Source organism: Lithobates pipiens, unplaced genomic scaffold, assembly GCF_037356315.1.
Source record: "Lithobates pipiens isolate NorthernLeopardFrog02 unplaced genomic scaffold, aLitPip1_a1.2 Scaffold_8, whole genome shotgun sequence".
Classification (NCBI taxonomy): Eukaryota; Metazoa; Chordata; class Amphibia; order Anura; family Ranidae; genus Lithobates; species Lithobates pipiens.
Genome location: NW_027507903.1, coordinates 488,878,330 through 488,894,076, shown reverse-complemented (window position 1 = coordinate 488,894,076; position 15,747 = coordinate 488,878,330). Strand labels below are relative to the sequence as shown.

Below are 15,747 nucleotides of genomic sequence, written 5' to 3'. Positions count from 1 at the left end.
ACATGATCTGATCGGACTTTGTCCGATCGTTTGTAGAGAATTCCGGTCGGACAAAGTGCCACGCATGCTCAGATCAAATTACGAGAGCAAAGCTATTGTCTACTAGCCTCTACATAGCCCTGTCGTAACGAATGAATGTCACCACGTTCCGAACGATCGGATTTTCCAACAACTTTGTCCGAACGTGTGTATGCAACACCAGTTTCGGACAAAATCCAGACAAAAATCCAATGGATTTTGTGGTCGGAATGTCTGACCATGTGTACAAGGGCTTATTGTCTGATTACTACAAAATGGCTGTCACAAGTGAAAATTCTACAATTGAAAGTTAACCTATTGCCTTGCAGCAGAAAAATGCTGGTGAGGAATGGGAAGGTTCTGTCACAAAGGTTTTGGGATATTTTACACCATGCAATTAGGTCTACTCCCTACCTGCACATTCCTTATGGAAGTTTCTGAGCAGCACTTGAAGATTAGGATGTGGGAGAGTCCAGTGTGACAAGAAATTATAATCTAACCAAAAGGGACCAGAAGCAGATTATGATGAAGAACCTGGCACCAAACTGAAGTTGCTGACCTTTCTCAAATTCTCTCAAAAATCCCAATTCTCTGGCTGAGCCAAGTTACAGCCTCACAGTCTGCAGCAGTGGTGTGAGCTCCTTCAGTTGGCTGTTGGGCTGTACATCATGTTTATTAGATAGTTATCCCAGTGGCAAATTGAAAAAGTTCACATGGCAGGCTGAGAACAATGCTCCTCATTGCCAGGAAGTGGCCAAGCGTTACCCCGCTACATTAGTGCTGCTACTGGCAGAATCTTCCTCAGGTAAGATTAATTGCAATATATTCTCAAAATAAATGCACTGCATCTTAAGTGGAACAAAAGCTACCAATTTACAGGTCTCCTAAAAACAAAGCTCAAGTAAAAAAAAAAAAAAAAAAAAAAAAAAAAAAAACAGTAGAACATGTCTAACATCTTGCCATCAATGTAACACATATGGCACTGCCCATGGGGACAGGAATGTTTAATTCCACTTTAAAGTCCTAATCCAGGCATCAACAAAAAAAACACAACAAAACAATTACCCTTGCAGTGGAACCTCACCCCAATGCAAGGGTTAAATGCTGGTTAAGTCTACAGGCAGAGGAATGAGCTCACTGATACGTAGAATATCCCAATACAGCTGTTTGTGTGCCATGTCCTCCACCAGTGCGTGACATCAGTATGGGTGAGATCTTTCCTCACAAACGCTTACAAATACTGGCAAAAAAGCTGACCTTTTGCCATGGAACTTCCATTTTAATAATGATAGATGTACTTTGTTTAAAAAGAGACTGTTACACAGTTATCTCTCTGAACAGACTGACCAATTATTACATTAAGGAAAATGATTGTCATGCAGCAAGATGCTTGTAACTGGACCATTTTTAATCAGAAAACATTGACAATGCAGTTCTACCTATAAAGCACTAATAACCAAGTATTACTTTGGTCTTTGGTCTAAATAATCACCCACTAGTGTATCATTTACTGTAGGCTCCTTGAGTTGTCGTGGAACTATAGGACCCAGAATGCTTAGACTTGTAGTTCATCTGAAAACAAAAGCTGCACACAGATAATAAACTATTGATTACAATTACAAGATAAATACGAACATTAAATTATTAGCACAAAAAGGATATTCTGCAATGCAGACTTTAAAAGAGGAAAGTGTTCTATTGTTTGGTGTACATTTGTATAGCCTGGATATCCTTAGTGGCCTAGAAGATACAATAATAAAGATTAAGCTTTAGCAGTCCAGACTATAATTTGCCTTCACTTCATGGTCCTTTGTACACCAAGCTTAAAACCCTGTAGTAGAGTGGAGACCTTAAAAGAGGATGCATTTTTTGCTTGATGCTGGTGAAAATAAACCCAAAAATCCATAAGACGAAGGGAGCAAACTTCAGGATCCCCACGTTGCGCGCATGTGATTTAAAAGGCACAGTAAAACAGTGTAGGTTTCCCTTTAACCTGGCAGGAATTGAAAAGCCCCTGTTTCCTGGCACATGGTGCAGATGTCCTGTCTTCGTGCCCAACGTAATAATTGAAGCCGTTAAGATCCATATCGGTCCTGAAAAAAGAAGCAATAATTGACATTTAATAGCAAATCATTAACTCCCATCTGTACTTTCAGTAAAAAAAAAAAAAAAAAAAAGAAGTGTGGAAAGCCTTACAGCTTATTTCCTTTAAAAAGCAGCCACAGCTTGAGTGGAAAAGCCTGTTTCCAGCCATCATGCTGTAAAGGACCCTTGGGTGAAAGCAGTGGTCCCTCTACAGAGGTCTACCTCACTTGGTCAGATGTCTATCAGCAAAGCTAATGCTCCGCACTGACTGGAGAGCTCTAGCTCGGACTTAACAGGAACGTGTATGCACCCTATAGAGGAATAAGCCTTGTTCATATTTCATGTCTGAGGTTTACAACCAGTTTAAAAAGGAAAAATGGCATGGTAAGTGAATATCAAATATTTGACAAATTGTTTATACTCACAATTTCCTTTGTTTCTGGGCAGGATATGATTTATTGATATTTATATGACCCATTTGTTTTTGGATACAAGATTATTTTTTCTTGTTTTGTAATATTCAAAAAAAGTTAATAAAATAAGATTTAATACAATTGTCTATAGGACACATGTTTGAAAAGGATATGTCTAAGTGGGGCTTGAGGGTAAAGTTAAAACGCCCTCCTACTAAAACCGTTCGTAAGCATTTTTAGCTGCCATTTCGATTACATGCCAATATTTTCTACTTCCAACTTCTGCAAATCACCAGTTTGATAATGGGGAGACCTGATAATTTATAACAGCTGAGCATATTATGCATACTGAAGCAATGGGGACCTTTTCCTGTTGCATTAGCTGAAGAACACAAGCTACTGTAAATAAACAGCTTTTATAGACTAGCCACACCTATGTATAATTCACATCGGTTCCCTGTCTGTGTAAGAGTGCAGTGGACCGTGCTAGGATACAATTCTCAGGATTTAAAAAGAGGAGTTTCCCAACATAAAAGTGAATAATTAACAAGGTTTGTAAATGGCACCCTGAAACTTACACCTCTGCTTTCTAAACTGCTATGTTCAGCTATGGATCCATTTTCCATCTGGAGACCTCTGCTTGTTAGAAACTTGTCATAGGCCAACTCAAGTAAGGATGAGTTACAATGTACTCAGGGGCACCATATACACACACACACACACACACACACACACACACACACACACAAACACCTTTCTTAAGGGAAATTGTACCTCCAGGATATGCAGTAACCAGCAATGTCAACCCCCAAATCAAGGGCATTGATTGCATTAAAAATGCAGATGTGTGGCAAATTGACCAGTTAAAGTGAACCTTCATTAATTTTTTTTTTCATCCTTCCATCTATTAAAGCCTCTGCCCTTGTTTTAACTTTGGATAGTAAAACATTTTTTTCTGCCAGTAAATACCTTGTACAGCCCATTTCCTGTTTCTCGTCTGGTAAAAAGCCTAGGCTTGTGACATCATGCACAACTCACTCTGGTGAGAGTTTGCCAGGAAGGGAGGGGGTTGGGTCATAAGAGTGCCAATGAGAGCTGCAGGGGTGCCTGTGTGTAAAGGATGAGCTCAGGCGTGTTTGCAAACAGCACGTGCTGAGCCAGCCAGGAAGTGTGTACTGCACATCACTAATCACACAGTGAGACATTTCCCAATCTCTGCAGCAGCACATCGGGACAAAGTCTCACTGCTTGGGATTAGCGCTCCACAGCGCCGACTTCCTGGCAGGCTCTGCACGTGCTTTTTGCGAACACGCCTGAGCTCATCCTTACCTCTGTGTGTATCTAGGAAGTGAACAGGCAGTAGCTTCAGCTGCCCACAGTTAAAATGGTTGCAGCCAGACATAGTGGAGGGAGATTTGTGCAGCATATTTGGCAAGTACAGAATCACAGTATATATAAAACAATATGCAAAGTGGTTGGAGGGACGCTTCAGAATGGCAAAGAGGTTTTGATTACAAATTATGTGAGCAGACTGTAGTTCCTCTTTAAACCAAAACTCTGGCCTCACCAGTTTGACCCATTCGCTTCTCTCTAATGCTTGGCTGAAAACCATGTTGCTCTGCGGTTTTTATCCCCTAACCATGTGCCTCTGAATTTCATTTGGGTATCTGCAGACATGAAGTGTGAAATACCCTTCAGCTACTGACAAGACCCATTGACTGTATACATGGTTTTGTTTGCTTCAGGTCGGTTTTGCGTTACCATACAAGTCTACTGGAATGCAAAACCCACTTTAAGCAGGCTAAATAAAAGTCCATAAAAAGGATCAACTGCAGGTGAAAGCACCTGTTAACGAATTCTAAATGATGTCAGAAGTGTTTCAAACCAATGACAAACTAAATGACAGACAAGCTCAAAACGTGTTGACACCAGCCCTTAGGCTGTCTTTGACAAGCCTCCTGGGCTTCAGGAGGTATAAGTCACAACAGTTGGGTCCTAGGAGATGCACAACGCTTTCAAACAGCCAATTGCATCCAAATGACAGTTACCATACAGCCAGTGCACGCCAAATCCTAGAATTAAAGAACTGTAGCAACAGTGTACTGCAAGTTGTTATAATGCTCTCTATTAGAGATGAGCTTGAATATCTGCAGAACTCTTCTATAGCCAAACTATCAAATTGTAAAAAAAAAAAAAATGTAGCCAATCAGCTGCAGGCCAGGTCATTCCCCTCACCGCAGCATATGGGCACATGTCCATATAAGAGTATGTCATTAGCATCCCACCCCTTTCCCTTTGTTTATGTGTTTTGCGGGGAGAGGAATGACATGGCTTGCAGCTGATTGAGTAAAAAAGAAAAAGCGCGGTGTGATAGTTTGGATATAGAGGAGTTTGGAGGATGCCCAAACTCATCCCTACTCTATGTGGGAACGCAATGTTTCGCTGAAAATTATAGTCTGCTGTATTCATCACTTATACAGGAGTGGTAAAGAGTATGCAAGTGGTGCATAGACAAATGTGTTATGCTGTGTGAGCTAGACTAGAAACACACGGAGGAAGAGAGTTTAAAACATAAATGTTGATTTACTAAAACTACAGTGAAAAATCCGGTGCAGCTGTGCATGAGAGACAATCAGCTTCGAGCTTGTTCAACTAGGCTTTGACAAGCTGATTGGTTTCTCTGCAGATCTACACCAGATTTAGCATTTTCCAGTTTTAGTAAACCAACCCCATGTCAGGAAGATTGGGCACATGGCCCAAAGATCTGCATATGCACATATTGCAGCTTATGGTCCCATTTGTAGGTTACAGGTGCTTGTGAGTGTGTGCATGTCTGCATGTCCAGCCCTGATGCCAATCGCCCTTTTTTTTTCAAGAACAGTACAATGGCGGAGAGTTACTGAGTGGTTGTTGGCTCCTATGAAATGACCCGTGTTCTGCTATCCTGTAGTTAACCTTATTTGCTTCCCAACTCTCCTGCATCCAGATCTACTGCTGCTGACCTTAGCTTGTGTTCTGATTTTGCCTTCTGCCTGCTCTCTTGGTACCTTTGCTTGGCCTTGACCCCCACCTTGTTCCTGCCTTCAGAATTAGTATCTCTACTGCCGACTCCTACACATCTGGACTAAGATTTTGCCTCTGGTAACTGCGGTTCCTGTGCCCGCTTTGTGATCCTGCGGTATTCAGATTACAGATCTGCTGTGTCTGGACTCACTGCAGGCATCAGTGCCACTCTTTGTCCTGCTACATCCTGTGACCAACTTAGGGGAGTATTGGACAGAGCAGTATAGGAAGCACTCTCCCGTAAACTCAGTCTCCACCATGTACATGATAGATTGCTGCAGACTGGAGTTTTGTTTTGTTTTAGGGTCTTGGTCCTTTGTTCATGCTAACAATTTTTGCCAAAGTGTTATCTAAAACCCTCAATTACATTTTTTCTGAAAACAGAGACCAATAAGAATAAAAATGGTGGTCATTGCAATTTTTTTTTATGTTTCACTATAATAGCACAACAGTAAAAAAAAAAAAAAAAAAAAAAAAAAAATGAAATAAGTTTTTTCGTTTATTAGTGTTCACAAGCACAATATAATATATGCATTTTTTAGTGAAACAAAAGCTAGAGTTGTGTTGCCTATTTAGACATCAATCACGTGAAGTCTTAAAATTGCACATGCCCGTAAAACAGAGAAAAAAACTATGGTACCCAAAATTGTCCATAGGCAAAACTTTAAAACGCTTTACAGGTTATAAAAATAGGGCAAATAGTTAATGATGGCCCTTGAATTATTGTTTTCATTCCAACGTTCAAAGCAATACCCCAACGTGACACAATTGCCGTTTATAGTAACAAACCTTTGCATGTGTGCGCGCGCGCACACACACACACACACACACACACACACACACACACACACACACACACACACACACACACACACACACGACGGGGACAGGGGAAATGCTTTAAAATGTTTGTTATAATCTTTTTACAATCATCTTTATGGAGTCATCAGTTTGTACTTGATTAGCTGCCTCACCAGACAAAGTGGCTGAGGAATGACAGCTCTGGAAGTGATGAAATGGTCAGTGCTTCCAGGTTCATTAGTCACTTAGATTAGAAGATCGGGGAACATACACTCCAACTCAGCATCTCGGCAGAGTTTACCATGATCCATGACTCCCGTGAGAAATGAGAGAGCCCAGGAACCACCATATAGACTATGAGCAGCAAGTTGTTAAGAGATAAAACACTGGTATAGGTGTATGCATTACAGAAATGTACTGGATGTTCTCTTTTAACCTGGCTTTAATTTATCATTTATTCTCCCCAGACAATATACTAAGGGGCCACATACTACATAGCAACCATATAGCATAAAAATTTGTTTTTGTTTTGTTTTTTAAAAACACTCGAACCTGAATGGTGGTCATAACGCCATTGGCCAGTACGGAAAGCCTTCCCGCTACCGATTTCACGCCTTGTTTGAAATTCGCCATATCCGGGGCAGAAGGTAGAACATTGGACAGGCTGTAATTTGCTGGAGGGGGACAAAAAAATAAAAATAAACAAAGTTTACAAACAACTCGGCAATTTGAGTAACACTGCATTGACCAAAGCTAATAACTAGGACATGATAAATAAGGGGACGTTGCCATAAGCTGTGTAATACACGCACCAAAAGGCAGCCGGTTCAGTACACGTATACTCCCCCGTTTAACAAAAGCTGATCTAAAGACCAGCTTCTGTTGAACAGTCCTGCTGGAAAACCAGCATTTGATCAGCATACGCCATCTCACTAAAGTGAGCGAGTACACTCCTCACATTTTTTGAGAATATTTTATTACCGGTATATCTTTTCATGACAATACTGAAGAAACGACCCTTTGCTACAATGTAAATTAGTGAGTGTACAGCTTGTATAACAGTGTAAATTTGCTGTCCCCTCAAAATAACTCAATACACAGCCATTAATGTCTAAACTTCTGGCAACAAAACGGGCTTGCATCTGGCACCCCACATTGCTTTTATTTTGAACTTGTTTTGTGATCACATGTCATAATTTTTGTTAATTTTTTATGACTTTTTAAATAAAACCCAATGGTTACTCTCTGACCTGCACCATTTGGAGCTTTCTTTTTCCTTTATTAAATTTTTTGCGGACCTCCTTCCACATTTGGGGTTGGAACCCCAAATGCAACACATTCGATCCGGATATTCTGAGAGCCGCTTCGAGAGACGCCCATCATGAGCTCATAACTTCTGAAGCCTCCCCAGCATCCATTCGGACCATCTATGATTCATCATTCGGTTCCACGTTTGGACCCCAAGCGTTGCTGACTCAACTGTCGTAAGACTGATGAGTCCATCCTCTCTGGTAAGAGTATTCTACCTATCTTATTTTACTTCAGACAAGTTGACACACTTGGTCCTACCTGATCTGTGGATTCCCTGATTTTCCTGTGAGGAACACCTACCACAACAACATTTGCGCACCACCTAATACAGCGCCTAGAGGCGATTCAGTTCGCATTGTGCGCTATACAAGTATTTCATTCATTCAATACATGTGGACTTGTTCACTGGGACTCACTAATTTAATTATTGGTTTACAGTATTCACAGGTTTTATGTCACATTTTTGTATATTTATAATTTATTTTTTCACAACCACATTATTTTTTATGTACTATTCCGCTACATATATTCAGCGCTACACTATTTGTTACTTTATATTGATATTCATATTGACTTGTACAGTGAATGCTTGAGACTAAAGCCTCTTTCACATGAAGGGTCTGACCAGGTCCGCCTGTCCGTTTTTCAGGCGGACCAGATTGCACTCTCCCTTCAGCCCTATGGACTGGCAAGGTAGAAATGTACTCCATCTAGGTGGATTGGATTGGAGGGCAGCCAAGTCCGGTTAAACCTGCCAGTACATAGACAAAGTAGGCTCTGTCCATGTCCCCTCTACATAAAATGAGCGGGCATGGACTGTCATCCGCCTGCACTGCTTTGATCCATAAGAAAAATTTTTTGCATTTTTTTCACAAAAATAGAGCTTTATGGTGGTATTTAATCACCGCTGTTTTTTTTTTTTAATCTTTTGCTAAACAAGCAAAAAACAGATACATTTTGGGAAAAAAAAAACAAAAAAAAAAAACAAGAAAAACCCTGCGACTGATTGGCAGCACTGGTTGGCACCAAAAGGACCCGATGTCCTTCCAAGAGAAGCCGGTTAATGGCTTTCATGTTTGACACCGTTGGAGGGGGGGGGGGGGAGCCAATAACGAATTATGTTTTTTGAGCAGAGCGACCATTTATGACACAGACACATTAACTCCTGCTTACCACCAGGCTGTTTTTTCTGCTCATCAAACAAGTCAGCGGAGCTGATGGAGGCGTTTCCAGATAGTCTCTCTAGCCGGGCTCTGGTCTCATACTGAAAGAGAAGCACAAGTCAAATGACTAATACTTTAAGGGGCTCGGTTTCCAATATAATAAGAGAAACAAACCAGAGTTATGGATACCACTTGCACAATGTAATTTCAGGCGCTAAACTACTCACTGAACATATCCAAGTGATATAGGTATTTCTTGTGTTTACCATTTACTACTTTTTACTTTCCTGCATGTAGTATGTAAACCCTGCTTAGCATGAAAGTGGTAATTTTGTGATCTTCCTGGTCTAGTTCTCACACACACCTGCATAAAAGGTGAATAGCTGGAATTGGCTTTGTCTATTCATGCCTATAGGGCAATATACAGTATTATAGGTGCAGCATAAAAGTGCAAAGTTTGACTGGTTATTCTATGGCATATTTTCTATGAGGATTTTGTACAAGAATTGTTGCACTTTGTGAAGTGCTATGGGATTATAGCATTAATATGATCTGGATGATATCAGACCAAGGCTTAAGTGTGAACTCTGGCTGTTGAGCTTTATAAAACATTATTGTAAGATTTACAACGTAGCTAAAGGTCTTTGGCATTTTTAACATGGCATGATTACGTTATTGTATCTGGGTATGTCGAGAATTCTTTTCACAGAAAAAAATAAAAATTGATACTGTATTTCAGTGGTGCAACCTTTGTTTAGGATGATGATTTGGTGTCCCTAAAGAGAAAAAGGTCACCATGTTCATTCAGGGAAAAGTGAGAGAGCCCTCTGAGAACTTTTCCTCTCCCCAAACCACTGATACACCCCTTGCCAGCACTTCCCCACCAATCTTTTTTCAGTTGAAGCCAGCTTGCAAACTACTCTCCTGAAACAGTGCTCATCCCTAGCGGTCAATTGCTAAGCCCAATCATTTTCAATATGTCCAAGAGAGCAATGTAACCACTACTCTAAGCGTTTCACACCAGCTGACAAAAGGGGTTTTAGTGGCAGCATCGACAGAAGGCGGCAGGGGAAGTGCTGACAGGAAAGCGCCAGCAAGGAAAGTTATCAGGTATTCCAGGGAGACCTTTACAACAATACTCACTATGCCCTGAATTGACAAGGTAACAGTGAATCCTGCAAGATATAAAAAAAATAAAAAAAAATTAGTATATTCGCCATTTCTCAGCTTCCGCCAACCAAAGGAATGGTGGAATAGAATATAATTTTTCCTTCGTTTTACAGATGCTGTTTATAGCAGGCTATATACTTTTTTTTTTCAGCATGCAGAAAAATAAATAAATAAATAAATAAAAAAAAAATTAGATTCCTCCATCCACGTTACACAAAATGGATGAAATTTCGACAGCGGAAGTGGTAGCTGTCAAAGCACCCAAAAAGCAGCTGTATTTGACTGGATACTGGTGTTCAGATGAAAATTTTCTGCCTGGTTCCTTTTTTGAAATGAGGGATGCTGGTCAGGATCTGGACAATATTCAAACAGTGCATAGCAAGCTTTATTTTAAGTGTTTAACCACTTGCTTACTGGGCACTTAAACCCCCCTCCTGCCCAGACCAATTTTCAGCTTTCAGCGCTGATGCACTTTGAATGACAATTGCGCGGTCATACAACACCGTACCCAAATTAAATAGTTATTTTTTTCCCACAAATAGAGCTTTCTTTTGGTGGTATTTAATTCCAGCTGGGAGTTTTATTTTTTGCTAAACAAAAAAAGATGCAAAAAAATAAATAAATCATGTTTAATAGTTTGTTATAAAATTTTGCAAACAGGTCATTTTTCTCCTTCATTGAAATGCGCTGATAGGCTGCACTGTTGGGCACTGATAGGCACAGATAAGGTGGCACCACTGATGGGCACAGATAAGATAGCACGGATGGGTGGCACGGATGGGCACCACTGATAGATGGGACTAATGGGCACTGATGGGCGATCACGTGTTAAGGGGTCGGGATCGACCCCTTGCTCCGATCTATGATCAGGCGAGTCTCAGACTCGCTGATCACAAAGCGCGCCGCGCGCGCAGGCCCGCTCGTGCACGGGACGACGTCCAAGGACTTAGGAATCTGTGTTCGTTGGTATATCTGCACATCTAAAAAGAGAGACGAGACTGATGCAGTGAAAGTCCTGACATAAATTTTAAAAAAAATAGGATTTTTGTACTCAGCGTAAAATCCTTTTCTCTGCAATTCACTGACCGACACAGCTCCTCTCTGTAACTAAATGGGTTTGTTAGCCTGCCACTAGGAGAACTAAGCAAAATTGTAACAATACACAGAATTGTCAGTACCGCCCAGGGGGCGGACCCTGTGCCAACAACCCTCCCTGCTGTCTCAGCAGCTTCAGTACGTCAACAAGCAGTAGAACGTAGAGAAAAGGATGGGCGGGTGCTGTGTCGGCCGGTGAATTACAGAGAAAAGGATTTTACAGTGAGTACAAAAATCCTAATTTTCTCTTATATTCACCGACCAACACAGCTCCTCTCTGTAACTAAAAATGGGACGTCCCCAAGCAGTGCCAAACGAGGGGTGGGAAAAAAAACAGCATTACAACTTCATCCACCATGGCAAGTGGGAATTCGTGAAACTAAACCCACAAAAAAACAGCAGTGCATGGAAAACACACCGCCACATAACCGGGTATTCTCAACATGAGAGATCCCCAACATCGCAACTTCTTGCAGAAGTAATGCAACAGTGCATTAAACAGTACTGCGTTTTTATCGAAAAACCAGGAAAAAAAATCTCAATAGCAATTACACGGCCGCCTGCAAAACTTTGCAGCGAAAAACAGGCATCAGCCGATGCACTGGTGTCTACCTTGTAGAACTTGGTAAACATATGGACAGATGACCAGGTCGCCGCCTTACACACCTGAACGACCAACGCTTGGTGTTGGAAGGCCCAAGACGTTCCGATTGCCCTTGTAGAGTGGGCACCTGCCCCTTCAAGGCGTAGGCTTGTACTACAATCTGTCTAAACCACCTGGAAATGGTGGCCGACGAGACCGCCATACCCTTCTTTGGACCAGCCACCGAAACAAACAGAGAGTCAGACTTCCGAAAGGGAGCTGTGGCAGACAAATGCACTTTTAGAGCTCTAACCACGTCGAGAGCAAAGGGCCACCTCTTTGGGGTGCTTCGGCTTAGGACACAATGATGGTAATACAATGTCCTCATTGATATGAAAAGCAGAGACCACCTTCGGTAGAAAGGACGGTTGCTGACGCAACACCACCTTATCCCTGTGGATGACCAGATAAGGCGACTTGCAAGACAAGGCTGGCAATTCCGAAACCCTCCTGGCCGATGTGATGGCCACTAGAAAGACCACTTTCTGTGAAAGGGTCAACAGAGGAATCTCCCTGATATTCTCAAACGGCGGCTTCTGAAGCACCAACAACACCAGGTTCAAATCCCATGGGGGTAACTGTGGACACACCAGAGTACTCACTAACGAGTGAGATGCCAGGGGTCGCTGAAAAATAAAAAAAATTAAAAAAAGAAGACAGCCAGAGCTGAAATTTGCACCTCAATGGTGCTGAACACCAATTTCTGGTCTACTCCATGCGGAAGAAACAGCAGGATCCTGGATATAGAAAAGGAGCGCGGATGTCACCCTCACACATGGAGATGTAGGCCTTCCAGGTACGATGGTATATATTCTGTGAAGATTTGCGCACCCTCAACATAGTTGGAATCACCGAGGCCGACAGACCCCGGTTCCTCAGCACCCGGCTCTCAATAGCCATGCTGTTAAAGCCAGTGATGGTAAAGCAGGGTGAAAGATTGGACCTTGAGATAGGAGGTCCTCTCGCATCGGCAGTCGCCAGGGAGCGACTAAGATAGGGACGTGGGAGAGAAGAGAAGGAGGTGAGGTGGCCCCCGAATCGACCTCCCAAGGAATGCCTAGCTGCTCAACCCCCCGAAGCAGGGAGAGCCGTACTTACCAGCAGGGCTGGTGCAAGGATTTTTTACACCCTAGGCAAAACCTAATTTTGCCGCCTCCATTGGCTCCACCCCTGACTCCACCCCTTTTGCCTGCCCATGTAACAGAAGGCGGTGCTATACAGGAAGCATTGGCTCTGCTTCCTCTAGCACTGGCTCCAGTGCTGCGCCGCACCTCTAATTACACTACCGGTCAGAATGAGCTTGTTACATGCTGCATCCTGCAGAGCATGCAGACGTGGAGGGAAACCAGTGGCAGGGCGCCCCTCAGCAGCAGTGCGCCCTAGGCGGCTGCCTAGTTTGCCTAGTGGTAGCACCAGCCCTGCTTACCAGTCCTGAAGAGCTGGGAGACATTCCACACCCACTCCTGCGCAGTTACAGGGTGGCTGCTGTCCTCGGTATACTGTGATCCAGTAGCCCGGTCATATGTATACCCCAGAGCATTGACGCACATGGCCACCTCTGGAGCTGAGGCATGCCGTGGCCTGCCGAGCCGTAGCTGCGACTTGCACACGCTCGATGGCCGGACTGGGGGGACTACAAGGATAACTCAACCAGTCTGTCACCCAGCCGGCAGTTGATAGAAGATCACAGGATCATTCATCTTGCGCAAAAGTCCTGCATCAAAAAAAAAAAAAAAAAAAAACATGGACCAAAGGGCCCACAGGGTTCCTAGGTCATTCTCCTTCACTAGGCAAAATAAACTGAAGTTGCTGAGGCAGCAGGGAGGGTCGTTAGCACAGGGTCCGCCCCCTGGGCGGTACTGACAATTCTGTGTATCGCGTTACAATTTTGCCTAGTTCTCCTAGTGGCAGGCTAACAAACCCATTTAGTTACAGAGAGAAGCTGTGTGTCGGTCGGTGAATATAAGATATGACTAAATGAGTTCAGAAGGTGTATGCCAACCATGACCACACTACATCTAAAGGACACAAATAAATGCTCATGGTGGCATTTCTATAAACAAGTGACCCAGAAAACACGAAAACTTTGAGAAGTCAGCAGACCAAAGTAGTAAAAAAAAAAAAAAAAAAAAAAAAACTTTGAAACAGCTGTGCTCCAAATACTACAAGGAAAGTACCCTCTAGTGGCCAGGCGTGGAAGTTTATTGGCTTACAGTGCATCTCTCTGCTCCCAATGCAGAGAGTTATACCTATTGTCATATTTTAAGTGCACGGCAGAGCAAAAAATATAGGATTTTTAAAACAGCTTACCTGTAAAATCCTGATGTACATCGGGGTACACAAAGCCGTAGTAATTACTACATGGTTATATTGGCGTATCAGGTGCTGGACACTGGCAACCCCTCTTAAGGCGTGAACTTCCCCCATATAACCTCTCCCACTACTGGGGAGTCCTCAGTTTTGTAGCTAAGCAATATAAAAAAAAGTGTATAAGAAGTAGGGAGGGACCCCTGTATCCCCTGATGGCTTACCTGTAAAATCCTTTTCTTTGATGTACGTTTTAAAAACCCCATTTTCTTTTTTTACATCAGGGGACACAGCTGTAGTGATGGGATGTCCCATAGCAATGGCAACTGGGGGGGGGAGACGCAACAAAAAAGAAAGGAAGTCAGAGAACTCAAACTGCAGCCTGCAGTTCACTGCGCCCGAAAGCAGAATCCTCCTGACCCTTAACATCGATTTGATAAAATCTGGTAAATGTATGAACTGAAGACCATGTCGCAGCCTTACAGATCTGAGCCACAGAGGCCTGATGATGCACCGCCCAGGAGGTACTAATCGCCCTGGTTGAGTGTGCCTTAATATGAAAAGGAGGAATCTTCCTCTTTAAACCATAAGCCTGAATAATGATCTGATGAATCCACTTGGAAATAGTGGATCTAGACCAGTGTTTCTCAACTCCAGTCCTCAAGGTGCCCCAACAGGCCATGTTTTCAGGATTTTCCTCAGATGAAATGGCTGTTGTAATTACTAAGGCAGTGAAACTGATCAAATCACCTGTGCAAAGTAATGGAAATCCTGAAAACATGACCTGTTGGGGTGCCTTGAGGCCTGGAGTTGAGAAACACTGATCTAGACACTGCCTGTCCTCTCCTTGGACCATCTGGCAGAATAAACAAAATATCTGTCTTACGAACCTGAGCGGTCACCTTTAAGTACACGCTGACCGCTCTTACTACATGAAGGGAATCTAGCACCCTCTCCCCTAGATCGAGGCTCTGGGAAGAATGAAGAAAGAACAATATCTTGGTTTAAGTGAAAACCTGTCACTACCTTTAGTAGGAAATCAGAGCCGTCAGTTCAGATACTCTTCTAGCAGAAGAAATGGTGACCATCTTTCTAGTCAAAAGAACCAAGGGAATTTCCTATAAGGGTTCAAAAGGCTGCTTTTGCAAAGCCGACAGGATCAAATTCAAATCCCAAGGATTTAGAGGTGCCTTGATCGGAGGACTGATCAGTGTTACCCCCTGCACAAAGCTGCGCACTAAAAAGAGTGAGAAGCTAAAAGCCGCTGAAAGAACACTGACAAGGCCGAGATCTGGCCCTTGTTGGTATTCAAGGCCAGATTCACCTCTAATCCTATCTGCAGGAAATCAAGGATTCTACCTATAACATATTTCCTGGATTGCCAACCCTGGATCCACACCAGGCAACATATGCCTTCCAGACTATAGTAAAATGATCCTGGAAGCTGGCTTCCTGGAATTAATCAAGGTAGATATAACTGAAGGAGACAACCCAGAATCCCTTAGAGTGTGGTCTGAATAGCCAGACTGTCAAATTCAGTGTCTGTAAGGTACGATGGAATACCAGACCCTGCGCGAGAAGGTCCGGCCGTAATGGCAGAGTCCAGGGAACTCCTACTGCCATCTTTATGATTTTGGCAAACCAAGGCCTTTTGGGCCACTAGAATCACCTTCTTTTG

General features: G+C 42.8%; 1 protein-coding gene across 1 annotated transcript in view; it reads right to left on the bottom strand.

The window, feature by feature from the left end:
- Positions 1-1,405: 1,405 nt before the first annotated feature.
- Positions 1,406-15,747, bottom strand: part of ARFGAP3 (ARF GTPase activating protein 3) — a gene marked incomplete in the record, with an annotated part of 95,113 nt that continues 80,771 nt past the window's right edge. The window contains 3 exon segments of the mRNA XM_077469016.1: positions 1,406-2,111; positions 6,933-7,054; positions 8,865-8,955. Of these exon segments, the coding sequence (XP_077325142.1) occupies positions 2,094-2,111; positions 6,933-7,054; positions 8,865-8,955 (231 nt within the window).